Source organism: Lepidochelys kempii, chromosome 2, assembly GCF_965140285.1.
Source record: "Lepidochelys kempii isolate rLepKem1 chromosome 2, rLepKem1.hap1, whole genome shotgun sequence".
Lineage (NCBI taxonomy): Eukaryota > Metazoa > Chordata > Testudines > Cheloniidae > Lepidochelys > Lepidochelys kempii.
Genome location: NC_136381.1, coordinates 236,712,628 through 236,726,536, shown reverse-complemented (window position 1 = coordinate 236,726,536; position 13,909 = coordinate 236,712,628). Strand labels below are relative to the sequence as shown.

Here is a 13,909-nt window from a genome sequence, read left to right as displayed (position 1 = left end):
GAGGTCCTGGCGACCACCTTTTCCTCCTCCAGCACCGCCCCAAACTCCAAGCGGGAGCCTGCTGGGAGCAATTCCTGGAATTTGGCTGGAGAGCCCCAGGAATTATAAGCATAGTGGCTCAGGACCGCTTGCTGATTCACTATGTGAAGCTGGAGCCCCCAGTGGAGTAGTCTTTCCGACCGAAGAGGTCCAGCTATTTAGCATCCTTGGACTTGGGGGTAGGCCCTGGCTGCCCCGGCACTCTTTGTGGTTTGCCGCCTCCACCAGCAGGGTCCCGGGCTGGGGAGGAGGAGTGAAGAGGTGCTTGTACCCTTGGAAGGCACGGAGTGTTTGCACTCTATGCCCTTGGCTGTCGGCAGGATAGAGGCAGGCGTGTGCCACAGCACCTTGGTGCTATTCTGTATGGTTTTGATGAGGGGCCGAGCCACCCTCCAGGGTCCATCAGGGGCCAGAATATCCACCATGGGATCTGTATCCTCAGGGACCTCCTCTGCCTGCAAGTTCAGGTTCTGGGCCACCCTCCTGAACAGGTCTTGATGGGCCCTGGTGTCCATAGAGGCCAGAGTGGTGGAGGTGCCTGCTACCGCCTCATCCAGGGAGGATAAGGATGATGCCCTCAGAGGCACGGGGTCTTCTTGCCCCTCTGGATCACGGGGTTCCCCTTGTGCTGCTTGAGAGGTGCAGGAAATGGCGGCAGCTGCTTTGGTGCCGGTGCTTGTACTGGTGCTGATGTCCTCATCAGCCTGGGCTTGTGCATCCCTACCCCCAGGAGGCGCCTGTGCTACAGAGGTGGCTGATGGCGGGATTCGCGCCTCCGATGTCACCAACAGGGACCTGGACTCCGGGCCCTGGACTTGCTGGTAGGCCCATGGTATCCAGAAGGGCCACTGCGTCTGTCCCTGCCAGTGTGGAGGCCGGGACATTACAGGCCCTGGCCACCCTTCGTTTTGCCTAGGGCGGTGCTGGAACCAGTGCCGGGAGCAGTGCCGGCTCTGCCAGGAAGGATAAGAGTCGGCCTCCGACTCTGAGGAGAAGTCCGAGTCTGACCATGGTGATGCAGATCGAGACGGTGCCGGGGATCAGTGCTGTGGTGAAGGCGATCGGCGTCGTATCATAGTGGGCTTGCCCGTATGCTGGACCGGCGTCGGCGCCAACGATGTTGCTGGTTCCGGTGCCGGAGCCTGAGCCGGTGCCTGCGCACCTGCCGGTGGAATGGGAAACCGTGCCATCATGGCGGTCAACTCCCTGCCCGCCTCAAATGTGTCCGGTGTGGGGGGAGCATCCAAGTCCTCCTCCAGATCTTCCCGCCCTGGGGAGTCCACTGTGACTGGACTCAACGGACCTCCCTGAGAGGCCAGAGTCAATGGCTCTGGTCTAGGCAGACCCGAGGCTGGGTGTCCCGACATGGGATGCACAGCATTGGTGCCTGCCTGCTCCGCTCCCCCTTTTTCTTGTGCGGCACCAGCGACTTCAAGTGGTGCTTCACACTAGCGACAGTCCTCGGTGCCGGGAAATGGCGGTGCCATGGCCCTTTGGATGAGACCTTCCTTGGTGCTGAGGCTTCCCATACCGAGGCCGGCAAGTTGTGCACCGAAGCGCTCGGTCGGACGCCACATGGGGCAGTTGGGGTTGAAGAGCTGACTCCATGAGAAGGAGCTTTAAGAGAAAGTCCTGCTCCTTCTTAGTTCTGGGCTTAAAACCCCCGCAGGTTTTACACCTGTTGGACTGGTATCCCTCTCCGAGACACTTTAGACAGGAATCGTGTGGGTCTCCCTTCAGCATGGGCTTCAGGAAGGACCCGCACAGCTTGAAGCCCTGAGACCGAGGCATGCCCCGGTCCCAGGGATGGGAACAAAGTAGCGTGTGTGGGGGGGTAACCCTCAACTAAAACTTAACTAACTACTACACTTATCACTAACTATAACTTTATCACTAACTAAAACTTTCAAACTGTTTACAGGGAGAAAAGGAGAGTCCACTAGGGAGTTGTTTGCTAACGCAGGGGAGGAGCTGCTCCAACAACCATCACTGGTGGTAAGAAGGAACTGAAGATGTGGCGGGTCAGCAGGGACCTATATACACGGCCATGAAGGCGCAACTCCAGGGGACCCCGCCAACCTGACGGGTACCGCTAAGAAAAAACCTTCGGACGATCATGCTCAGTAGGACACACACCTACTTGGAATTTACATGAGCAAGCACTCGAAGAAGAACAATAAATATTAATTCTACTCCAGCATAACATAAGAAAAGAGCTGGTGTCTTACTCTAAAATAAGAAGCGACCGTCTGTGTTTTCATACTGGTCGTCTCTCTTGGATGGGGTGCAGTATCTTCATTTTCATTCTATACAGATCAAGAAAGAAAATGACACTTCTTATCTTGACAGAGCCTGAGTTTATTTTGCAACATCCCAACAAAGTGCCCTTTAAAAGAACACCACTTATAAAAAGAAATATGTATTCTAAACTACAAAGGCTATTGAATAATCACTAGCAAAATCAGAATTGTTGCACAAGTACATTACACTACTTGTCACACACACACACACACACCTCGAGGACACAGTTTGATAACTGAACATCCAGGTAACTGTCACAAATAATGTGATAAGAGGAGACCATTTTTTTTTATATCAAGGACTGCTGATGTCTTGAACATAATTTCAGCATTACTGTTATTTTGGTTATTCTCTACAGAACATGACCATACGCCACACAAATTAGATAAAATATTTTTAATTTCTCCTTTTAACTGTGATAGGAAAGTTAAGGAAATATTTTTTTCTGAAGTAGTTATAAAACTATAGTCAGAAAGAAGGGAAATTATAGGTTTTTACCTCACGGAAGGAATACGAATTGCACAACACAAAGATATCCAGCTAAACAGAAAAGAAAATAGGAGAGGGAAAAAAACCAAGGAAGGGGTTACTTGCTTACTTTCAGTAGCAATAACAACATTGCCTTTGTCTACTTTAAATGAGGATTCAAAACACTGCCATGAAATTAGGTTTCTTACCTTAGTACGGCTGATTGATTTTTGCGGGGTCCACATCTGGTAGTTTATTACACTTTTGCTTTTGGTATGTGCCAAGTTACCTAAGGAAAGATAAGAGAAGACAACCTTCTAAAAACTCTTATATTTCAATGACACTAAAAAAACACATTATCCAAGTACTTGGTGTTACATCTATATAAACCCTTGGCTCCTACATGTCTCTTTATTTCCCTCCTAGCCTTTGGGAATGAACTTTGAGAAAGCCACAACTACTCTGAGGAGATTAAACAGGGGCTCTATATTTCTTACTCTGCACTTACATGACCTGCCAAAGCAAACACAAAACAAAACATATCTGCCCCAAACCAGGAAGCCACCCACTACAGCCCTGATGCTCATAAGCCCCCTTCAGACTGCCCTAGCAGATAAAGTTGCCTTAGAGTAGGTGCAAATGTAATTTACATCCCTTTTAAGGCACTTTTCCACTGCCAGAATGATGCAAAGGGGACTTAGTGTAAATGGAAACCAGTCCCTCTGGATCAAGCAAAATTCCCATTATGACTTCCAGGACTGGCTGTATTACAACAGTTTAAGCAGACACGGATCTTCTAAAGGAATATGGAAACACCTTATGAACTTCTATCAACACAAAAGTGCAATTGCTAAAATCCAACCATTCTAGCAACCTGACATTGCTTTAGTTTCCAAAATGCTCTTACTGGAGTCTCTGCATTGTACAAATTGTGCTCAGGTACTACAAAACCTGGGTAGGCAGATACAATCATAATTCACTACTGGCTAGTGTGTCAATGGTTCATGGATTATGTGACCATATGAAGTACTGAAGACCCCTTGACCTAACAGAATGTCAAAAGATCTTTTTATTCTCCTATTTTTTTTTTAAATTTCTCTCACTTTAAAAAATGGACCCACGATCCATATTTTAATAACTTTTATATCCTGACAAAAGCCAAGGACAAAAACATTCAGAGATAAGTCTGCCACATCCCAATCCTTCAAAGTTGTGCTTACGACTGTCAGTCTCTGAACAGTGTGTAGTCTTAAGGTCAATGGGCCCAGTTCTGCTCCCAGATACAGAGAAGCAACAGGAGTTGACTCCAGAGGAGTTGCACTTTTGCACTTCAGTGGGTTCTAATGCCAGGATAAAATTGCATAAGAAGGATGTGTCATAATGAACTCTGAATTGTCCTGCTTCTATTGACTTCAAATAGAACTGACTTGCTGTTCTTAAACAGGCAAAATTCCTTCTGTAATCAATAGGAGTTTTGCCTAAGAAAAGACTTCAGGTTACTGTAAGATATGATAAAATTTAGAGCATTATCTGTTAGACCTTCTCTACTATTCAGTCTAGCTCTCCTGTTCTACTATAAATACAGCTCCCATATGATTGTACAGGTAACTGCAGGAGAAGAAAAATACATATTTTCTGGCACAGGTGCAATGAAGCATATGCAACAAAATGTAAAAATATATCCTATTTAAAAATGACAGAATATACTCAGATCATTAGTTCCATGGCACAGTAAAAAGAGATGACACAAGATGATACTGGGTTTCTAAACTCTAATTTTGGAGAAACTTATGCATTCTGTTTAGTTTCTAGCGTTGGATGAAAGCCACCAAAGCTGTGTAATATCATATGCGAGCCAGACAAAAACCAGGAGTGGTCAGTACTGCGGGGTTAGGTATCTGGATTAGAAAGATCTGCCACAATTACTGGTACATTACCTGTTTTGGTAAGAGGATGGGTGACCAGCTGTCGAGTCAGATTGTTTTCTGATGATCGCAACAGCAGCACTATGTCAGCTGGCAAGGTATTTCTGTTTTTGGCTAAGAATCCACTTGCATTATAAAGAACCTGTTTAAAAAGTGCATTTATAGTTACGCAGCTTTTCTTTGTGTATCAGATGCTGCTTACTACTGTAGCTTTGGGACTTTCAGAATGGTAGGCAGATTGTAAGTACTCTAAAATGTGGCCTGTAATATGTCAACAGAGATAATAGTTTTTCAGTCATAAGGGGCAGTAATTCAGCCTTCTCTTTTGGCCACTGCTAGCTTTAATTTTTAATAGGTAGAGACATTAAGATGATAATCATGACAGAAAAATGTGAAGATGGTAACTAATCCCTGCAGGTGTCATCAGACATTTGTTCTTCACAGTGCACAGGTATTCGCAGTACACTTAAATCTCTTCTGAGAGATCTATGTCTCCACAACAGGGGAGATTCCCAAAGGCACAAGTGTCAGTTAAGTGCCCGGTTCTCATTGAAAAAAAACCAATGAGAACTATGCATCAAACTCCAAGTTGTCTCTGAGAATCTCCCCCAACATTGATAAATCAACAACAAATATGTTTACGTTCTCTTACCTTTCCTGCATAATGGTAAATCCCAAAGGTTAGGTCTACTCTTTTGGGTCTCCAAAAGTATTTTGACTTCAAGTTATCTTCGAATTTTTCTGTAAGCAGATACACAGTTTGTCTTATTGGAGTAATTGTACAAAAATAGCAATGAGTCCACAGCAGTTTGGATCAGGACTCAAGTAAGGAAACTAAACTGGCTTTTCAGGCAAATGCAGAAACAGACTCACATTTTTTAAAGAGAAGGAGAAAGGACCATCAGGATGGTCGTATGGTTAAGGCACTGGACAAGGACTCAGCAGTTGTTGCTTCAATTATTGGCTTTGCTACAGACTTCCTGTGTGACCTCGGACAAATCACTTAATCCCTCTTTGTTTTACTTCCCCATTTGTAAAATGAGGATAATAATCCTTTCTACTTTACAGGGATGTTGCGAGGATAAATTAATTGATGGTTTTGGAGGCACTCACTGATGGGGATTATATAAGTACCAGGTTAGACAAAGAGCTCATATTACAGCTGTTGTTTGGCTATAAAAAACACATGGCAGTATTTTCGGCTGTTTTGTTTTGTGATGATCTGAGATCACCCATAACCCTGATTCTGCTCTTTATATATGTGGATTATGACTGAAGTAAGGGTTTGCCTACTCTGAAACCAGAACCAAACTCACTAAATCAGTTGTAACTCACATCTTGAGTTATTTCCATGCAAGTTTGTGTGTAGACATTCTTTTTCCAAAATAAGAGTGTCCACACACGGACTTGCACTGAAACAGTAAAGGTGTAAATTACAACCAGTTTAGGGATTTTGGTTCCAGTTTGTATGTAGACAAGCCCTGACACGTATTTGCTTTGTTTTAACATTAGACAGTTTCTGTGCCTTTGTGCCAGATTCATAGCCATTACCTTATAGAGTTAGAACTTCTTGACAAGAGATGGGTCAGACCAAAGCCCCAGATCCAAACACCTCTTTAATCATAAGAAAGGGGTATTTGCATTCTGATCCTTGATCTGGACCCAAACTGGTCCTTATCTCCAAAACCTTGGATCCGAACATTCCTGATTGGTGGAGTGTTCGAAATCTGGACCCATCTCTTGTGGCTCAGGCCCATCTCGCTGCTTTTCATAAGAAGAAATATTAATTTCAAAGCTGGATCCAGTTCCCCTCTCCCTGAAATGTAGGTGGGAAGCTGAAAGATGTTCACACTGAAAACATAGCTAACGAGCATAAAAATACACTTTAAACAGAACTTTAAAATTTACACCTCCTAAGACCCTCTGAAGTATAACATACCTACCTACAAGTGTCCGATCAGTTGCTCGCGGGAATCGACTTTCCTCATCAAGGAGAGACAATAAGCCCATTGGTTTCTGGAGGAACATATCTAAGAGAGGCCTGTTGTCCTCGTATTCTATAACTCTTGCATCAACACCTTCATATAGGTATTCATTCTGTAACAAGTGATAATATGCACGTTTCACCCACAAACACAGAGAAGTTTCAGAATATGATTCACAAACTGACAGCTGAGCAGAATCATAATCACTTAGAATAAACAATACCCAAGGGGCGAATGCATCCGTGTTTTGTAAGAAAGAATGTCACTTTGAATGTTGTAACACACGGCAATGCTATAAGCTTTAATCTTACGTGCCTTTGTTTATGTTTTGTGTGTTTTGTAAAATCATATGCTTCCCATGTACACACAAGAACAAATAAACATAAACAAAGTCAAAGGGCTCAAGCTACCGTGTTTGAGAGAAAGATAGAGACTTTAGTGTCCTTCCACCATTCACTTCACTAGGCTGTATTGTAATCAAATTGTTCTGAAGTCATTTGGCGGCTTCATTTATATTCCTCCATTGCTTCATTATTCAGACCTATTGCCAGTACAATGGCTGAGATTTGCAAAAACGACTAGTCATTTTGAGTGTCTGTTTTTGGGGCCCCAACTTGAGACACCTTAAAGGGACCTGATTTTGGGAAGGCTGGAGCTCAGCACTTTCTGAAAATCAAAGTCCTATAAGGTGTCTCAAATTGGGCCCCCGTAATCACTTTTGAAAATCTAGGCCAGTGTATTCAATATGGTAAAAAAAAAAATCTACTTTCTATGCTTAGGAATACAGAGACTTCAGGCTTCTCAAGGTGATAAGAAAACCTACTAAGCAAACTCTGCAAACATATCATGCCCTCAGCATTTGTAGTGGCCTTTCTTTTGTTTTTAAAGGCTTTTTTTTTAACCCAGGGAAAAGTAGCCAGATTTTTCTTTAATTCTCTTGCAGTCTGTTCCCTAAATCCACAAAACAGTTATTTAAGCCTCCTGATTCTCTTCACAAACCATTTTTTAATCGAAAGAACAAAATCCTTTTCAGTTACTTTTAGTTTTACCATGACAGTTTTGTCTTAATAAGTGATGTCACCAATCCAGTGTTGCCTGTTTTCATTGCAAATACAGTGTCCTAGGGACTACACTGCTTCCTGAGAGGTGGATAACATTCAACAGTTGAAGTCCCCTATAACTAAGCAGGAAGGACTTCCAAACCCATGAAGATCTCCCTCTGTATATAATTCACCTTAGTCTGAAAGAGGTGGGGAATGAAGAAGGCAACACAGAGCATATTTTGGAAAGCATTTCATCACCACGTATTGCATTACAACAAGAAAATCATGTCCTGAGATCTCTGATGACCTCACCTCTCAGTCAGATGGAACCAAAAGTATAATCAACAAAATCAGAAATGCTGACCTGACAAATAAAACCCAGATAAATATCTGCAAATCCATCTGAAAGAGAATACAGAATGCCTACTACAACCATACTTTTGGCCAGTTTTACTTAATTTCTTCTGGCTTCCTAGACTTTTGGGCTTGATTGTGACTCAGACCACATGCCCGCACAAGGAAATAAGATGTGAATCCCTAATACAGCTCTGTGTGGGATAGTCATATCTTAGGACCCAGAACATGAGATTAAGCCCTTTTTACTTCTGCCCAGGGGCAGGTGGGTGGAGAGCAGTGGGAATATATGGAGTCTTGGCTTCATCCCCTCACTCATTGGCCTGAGTCATGGGGCCAGCACAGGAGAGGAGCATAACCAGATACCAGTGGTACAGGCTAGCAGTGAATTACTATACCTTCAGTAGCAAGGAGGCAGCAGAGGAGGAATTGTGACTCAGAGGTATGTTTAGGAGTCACAATGTCTCCCAAGGATAATCCTGGTGTGGGGCAATATACACACCAATAAAAATATAAGAAAAGCCATACAGGGTTAGACCAATGGTCCATCTACCCAGTCCATCTTCCGTCAGTGGTCAACGCCAGAAGCTTCAGAGGGCATGAACAGAACAAGGCGGTTATTGAGTGACCTGATGTCCAGTCCCAGCTTCTGGCAGTGAGAGGTTTAGGGGTACCCAGACAATGGGATTGCATCCCTGACCATCTTGGCTAATTGCCATTGATGGACCTATCCTCCAGGAACTTATCTAATTCTTTTTTGGACCCAGTTATACTTTTGACCTTTATAACATCCCCTGGCAATGAGTTCCATGGGTTGACTGTGTGTTGTTTGAAGAATTACTTTCTATGTTTGTTTTAAACCTGCTGCATATTAATTTCATTGGGTGACCCCTGGTTCTTGTGTTATGTGAAGGGGTAAATAACACTTCCTTATTCACTTTCTCCTCACCAGTTATGATTTTATAGACCTCTATTATATCCCTCAGTCATCTCTTTTCTAAGCTGAACAATCCTAGTCTTTGAATGTCTCCTGATATGGAGGCTGTTCCATACCCCTAATAATTTTCTCTGTAATAATTTCCCCTTCTCTGTACTTTTCCCAAATTTAACGTATCTTTTGTGACCAGAACTGCAAGCTGTATTCAAGGTGCGAGCATATCAGGATTTAAATAGTGGCATTATGCTATTTTCTGTCTTATTATCTATCCCTGTCCTAATAGTTCCCAACATTCTGTTTGCTTTTTTGACTGCCGCTGCATATTGAGCAGATGTTTTGAGAGAACTATCCACAATGACTACAAGACGTCTTCCTTGCGTGGCAACAGCTAATTTAGACTCCATCATTTTGTATGTATAGTTGGAATTATGTTTTCCAATATGCATTGCTTTGCACTTATCAAATTTGAATTTCATTTGCCATTTTGTTGGCCAGTCACCTGGTTTTGTAAGATCCCTTTGTAACTCTTCCCAGCCAGCTTTGGACTTACCTGTTTTGAGTAATTTTGTATTGTAGGCCAACTTTGTCACCTCGCTGTTTACCTCTTTTTCCAGCTCATTTATGAATACATTGAACAGCACTGGCCTCAGTATAAATCCTTGGGAGACCTTGCTATTTACCATTCTGAACTGTGAAAGCTGTTTATTCCTACCCTTTGTTTCCTACCTTTTAACCAGTTACTGATCCAGGAGAGGACCTTCCCTCTTATCCCATGACTCCTTACTTTGCTAAAGTACCTTTGGTGAGGGACCTTGTCAAGGGCTTTCTGAAAGTGAAAGTACACTATATCCACTGGATCATCCTTGTCCACATGTTTGTTGAAACACTCCAAGATTATACAAGTAGATTGGTGAAGCATGATTTCCATTTAGACAAGTCATGCTGACTCTTCCCCACCATACTGTGTTCATGAATATGTCTGATAATTCTGTTCTTTGCTATAGTTTCAACAAATTTGCCTGGCAGTGAAGTTAGGCATACTGGCCTGCAATTGCCAGGATCACCTCTAGGGTCTTTTTAAAAAATCAGCATTACATTAGCTATCCTCCAGTCATCTGGTACAGAGTATGATTTAAACAATAGGTTACATACCACAGTTAGTAGTTCTGCAATTTCATATTTGAGTTTCTTCAGAACTGTTGAGTAAATACCATCTGGTCTTGGTGACTTATGACTGTTTAATATATCAGTCTGTTCCAAAACCTCCTCCGCTGAAACCTCAATCTGGGACAGTTCCCCAGATTTGTCACCTAAAAAGAATGGCTCAGGTATGGGAATTGCCCTCACATCCTCTGCAGTGCAGACTGATTCAGATAATTAATTTAGTTTTCTGCAATAGCCCCATCTTCCTTAAGTGTGCTCCTGTAGCACCTTGATTGTCCAGTGGCCCCACCAACTGTTTGGCATGCTTCCTGCTTCTGATGTTCTAAGGAAAATTTTTGCTATTAGTTTTTGTGTCTTTTGCTAGTGTGGCAAGGCACTCCCTTTGCTTTGTCAGTGTCAGTATTTCTCTCTTTGGGGGTGGGGGTCTGGAGTAAATCAGTCCAACTCTGAAGGTTTTTAATGATTTGCTCTGGTTAATGTTTTCAGTATTTACAAGGTGGGCCTCAGAGTAGGCCTGACTACTTCTCTTAATCAAAAAACCAAACTCAAAACACAAAAGAAATATATTTCCCTTTCCTCTCTCCTGGGTGTTGCCTCATTATGCTGGTTTCTGGTTGCCAGTCCTTCCCCAAACATAAGTTAACCTGACTGTTTCCTCTCAAGGGGAGAAAGCAGCCTTCCACCTAGGAGAAGCCGTTTCTCCCTGCTGCCCCTAACCCTGCTGCAGCTTGTTTCTCATCCCTCCTTCCTCTCTCTCTCTCTCTCTCCCCCCAGAAGAGAGGTTTTTAAAGGTCACCAGCAGCCTTATTCCTCATTTTATGTAGTTCCCCCTTTTAAAGTTAAATTCTAGTGTGGTGGGTTTCTTTGGTATTTTCCCCCCCTACAAGGTGGCTAAATTTAATTACATTATGGTCATCATTAATGAGTGGTTCAGCTATATTCACCTCTTGGACCAGAACCTCTATGCCACTTAGGACTAAATCAAGAATTGCCTCTCCCCTTGTGGCTTCCAGGAGTAGCTGCTCCAAGAAACACTCATTAATGGTGTCTAGAAATTTTATCTCTGTGCCCCATCCTGAGGGGATAGTTGAAATTCCTTACCATTATTGGGATTTTTGTTTTTGCAGCCTCTCTACTGTCCCATAGAATTTAACAATTGCTCTCACCAGGTGGTCTGTAGTACATTCTTACTGCTATACTGTTGTTGTTCAAGCATGGAATTTCTATCCATAGGGATTCTATGGTACAGTTTGATTCATTTAAAATTTTTACTACATTTGACTCTATGCTTTGTTTTACACATAATGCCACTCCCCCACAAGCATGACCTATTTCATCATTCCTATATATTTTGTATCTTGGTATTACTGATTACCATCATTCCACCAAATTTCTGTAATCTTTGATCAGGGCTGTAGTTGTCCCATGATTGAGATGTTAAGTTCAAGCACTAAGTGTTATCATGAAGGACGCTTTTACTGTAAACAGTCTACATGTAAATAAATAATAATTATGATAATCTGCTTCTGTTAATTATGACAGTCAGAAAAAGGAGTAAATATTTCCATGACACTGATGCATCCTCAGACAAGCATTCCTGGGCAACATCTCCAATTATTAGTTTTTCTAAAACTCTAATGCTCATTAAAGGAGACAGTTTAACAACACTGGAAACTGAACTCTGATTTAAGTGTAAATGGAACTTCCATAGCTACACAGTATGAGAACAGGTTTCAGAGTAACAGCCGTGTTAGTCTGTATTCGCAAAAAGAAAAGGAGTACTTGTGGCACCTTAGAGACTAACCAATTTATTAGAGCATAAGCTTTCGTGAGCTACAGCTCAGCACAAGCTTCCCTATTCTTCCTTCATATGCCTCAATCCTGACCTGGAAGGACCACATGGGCAGTTTAAGCCTTCATGATCATTCAGTTTTCTGCTTCTCTAGTAAGACTGCCAAATGGAGTGTCAATAAGTGCCAGTGGTTTTTGCGATGTCTACCAGGATAGGGAACAAATCCATTAAATCACTTCACATAGGCCAGTGAAAGATGTCAGAAAGAAAAAAACTTCCAGTCACTATGGAGCTGGGTTAGATTTAAACCAGTGACCTAACCCTGAAAGACTCTGTATTATCAGTCCCTTGTGCAATACTGCTCCCTTCCCCATGTTATTATGAAATATGAGACAGGAGAAAAAAACTAATATGACAAGTATTATAAAGCCATAATGGAAGATTTTATTTGTATTAATTTTGAACATGCCATAAACAAGGCACTGAGTAGCTGCAGGAGGCTGCAATCCCCAGTGATGTTTCATAGTATCTGAATTCCCTAAAATAGTTTCTACCCATTGAGAGGATATCACACAATCCACAAGACAGTATTCACATAGATAGGATGTCACAAGGAATGACTGCACTACACTGGAGTATGTGGGCTCTTATTTTATGCTGTGTCCACTGTGATCAAAGCTAGGCAATATTACCCTCTGCAGATTTGCTGCACTTAAATCAATAGGGACAATATTGTTAAATGCAGTTCGTAATTTTGTTTTGTACTAATAGAAAACAACTGGGTCATGAAGTAATGCCACTTTGTTGATGTGATGATATGAAATCCCCTTGGTTTAAAGATTAATTTTAGGAACTTATTCAGAACCTGCCTTCTACCATCTTACTAAAGCAAAAGATGCAATTGTAAAGTTAAAAATAAATGTGAGCGACAAGGCGGGTAAGGTAATATCTTTTACTGGACCAACTTCTGTTGGTGAAAGCGTCAAGCTTTCAAGCTACACAGAGCTCTGCAGGCCTGAAGAAGAACTCTATGTAGCTTGAAAGCTTGGCTCTTTCCCCAAGAGAAGTTGGTCCAATAAAAAAAATTACCTCATCCACCTTGTCTCTCCAATATCCTGGGACCAACACAGCTACAACACCACTGCAAACAAAAATGAATGTCGCACATGCCTTATCCAAAAGCACATTAGGTTAGGGTCCTCCTGAACAATACATTTATCGTCTGTATTAGTGTGTATCAGATTCCACTGGCATGCTCATATAATGGGTCACAACGAGAAGGTCAGTCTTCTGAAATATACTGTGCCAAACATCACAATTCATATCTTTGCTAACACAATACAACCAGTGCTGAAATAACCAGAATTTATGGAGAAATGGAAAAGCTGTCCATCTGGCCATGACCACCTAGATCCCCGCTATGACGATTCCTATCATTCCTGCATGGAGAGGAAAGTCAGCTCCCTCCACTGTAGCGTCACCTCCCTGGACCACATAGACCCCTTTCTGCAGGGTCAAGTGAAAACATGCTTTGTCCCCCGCATAGTCCCGAGGTCCATGGAAATGCTGGCAGCTTGGGCCTGCCTCCAGGCAGGAGAAATGCCCTCTTTAGGGCACTTCTGTAGGCTGCTGTGGCTGTGTTTCGCTTCGCAAAGCACAGTGAAGGTTTGTGTTAAACAGTACGTTTTTATTCTCAACTTTACGTCTACCCAGAAGTACACAAACTAACTGCAGCAGGCAACTCTCTGCTCTAACAGGCATTCTGAGCCCAACACTGCTAGGTGAAGAGTGACCCTTCAGCCTCACTTTCCACCCTTACACAACAGAACAAGCTACTCCACACACAGGCTGGGGGGAAGCTCTGGCAGCACGCTGCCTTCAGCATCATGGAGTTAGAGACC

General features: G+C 42.8%; 1 protein-coding gene across 1 annotated transcript in view; it reads right to left on the bottom strand.

Annotated features, from left to right (window-relative positions):
• MYO3A (myosin IIIA) overlaps window positions 1-13,909 on the bottom strand; it is a 194,088-nt gene that overhangs the window by 51,110 nt on the left and 129,069 nt on the right. Inside the window, exons 20-25 of the mRNA XM_073334312.2 lie at window positions 6,677-6,830; window positions 5,386-5,474; window positions 4,746-4,875; window positions 3,018-3,097; window positions 2,839-2,880; window positions 2,268-2,345 (exon numbers count right to left, since the gene is read on the bottom strand). Of these exons, the coding sequence (XP_073190413.2) occupies window positions 2,268-2,345; window positions 2,839-2,880; window positions 3,018-3,097; window positions 4,746-4,875; window positions 5,386-5,474; window positions 6,677-6,830 (573 nt within the window). The remainder of the gene's footprint in view (window positions 1-2,267; window positions 2,346-2,838; window positions 2,881-3,017; window positions 3,098-4,745; window positions 4,876-5,385; window positions 5,475-6,676; window positions 6,831-13,909) is intronic.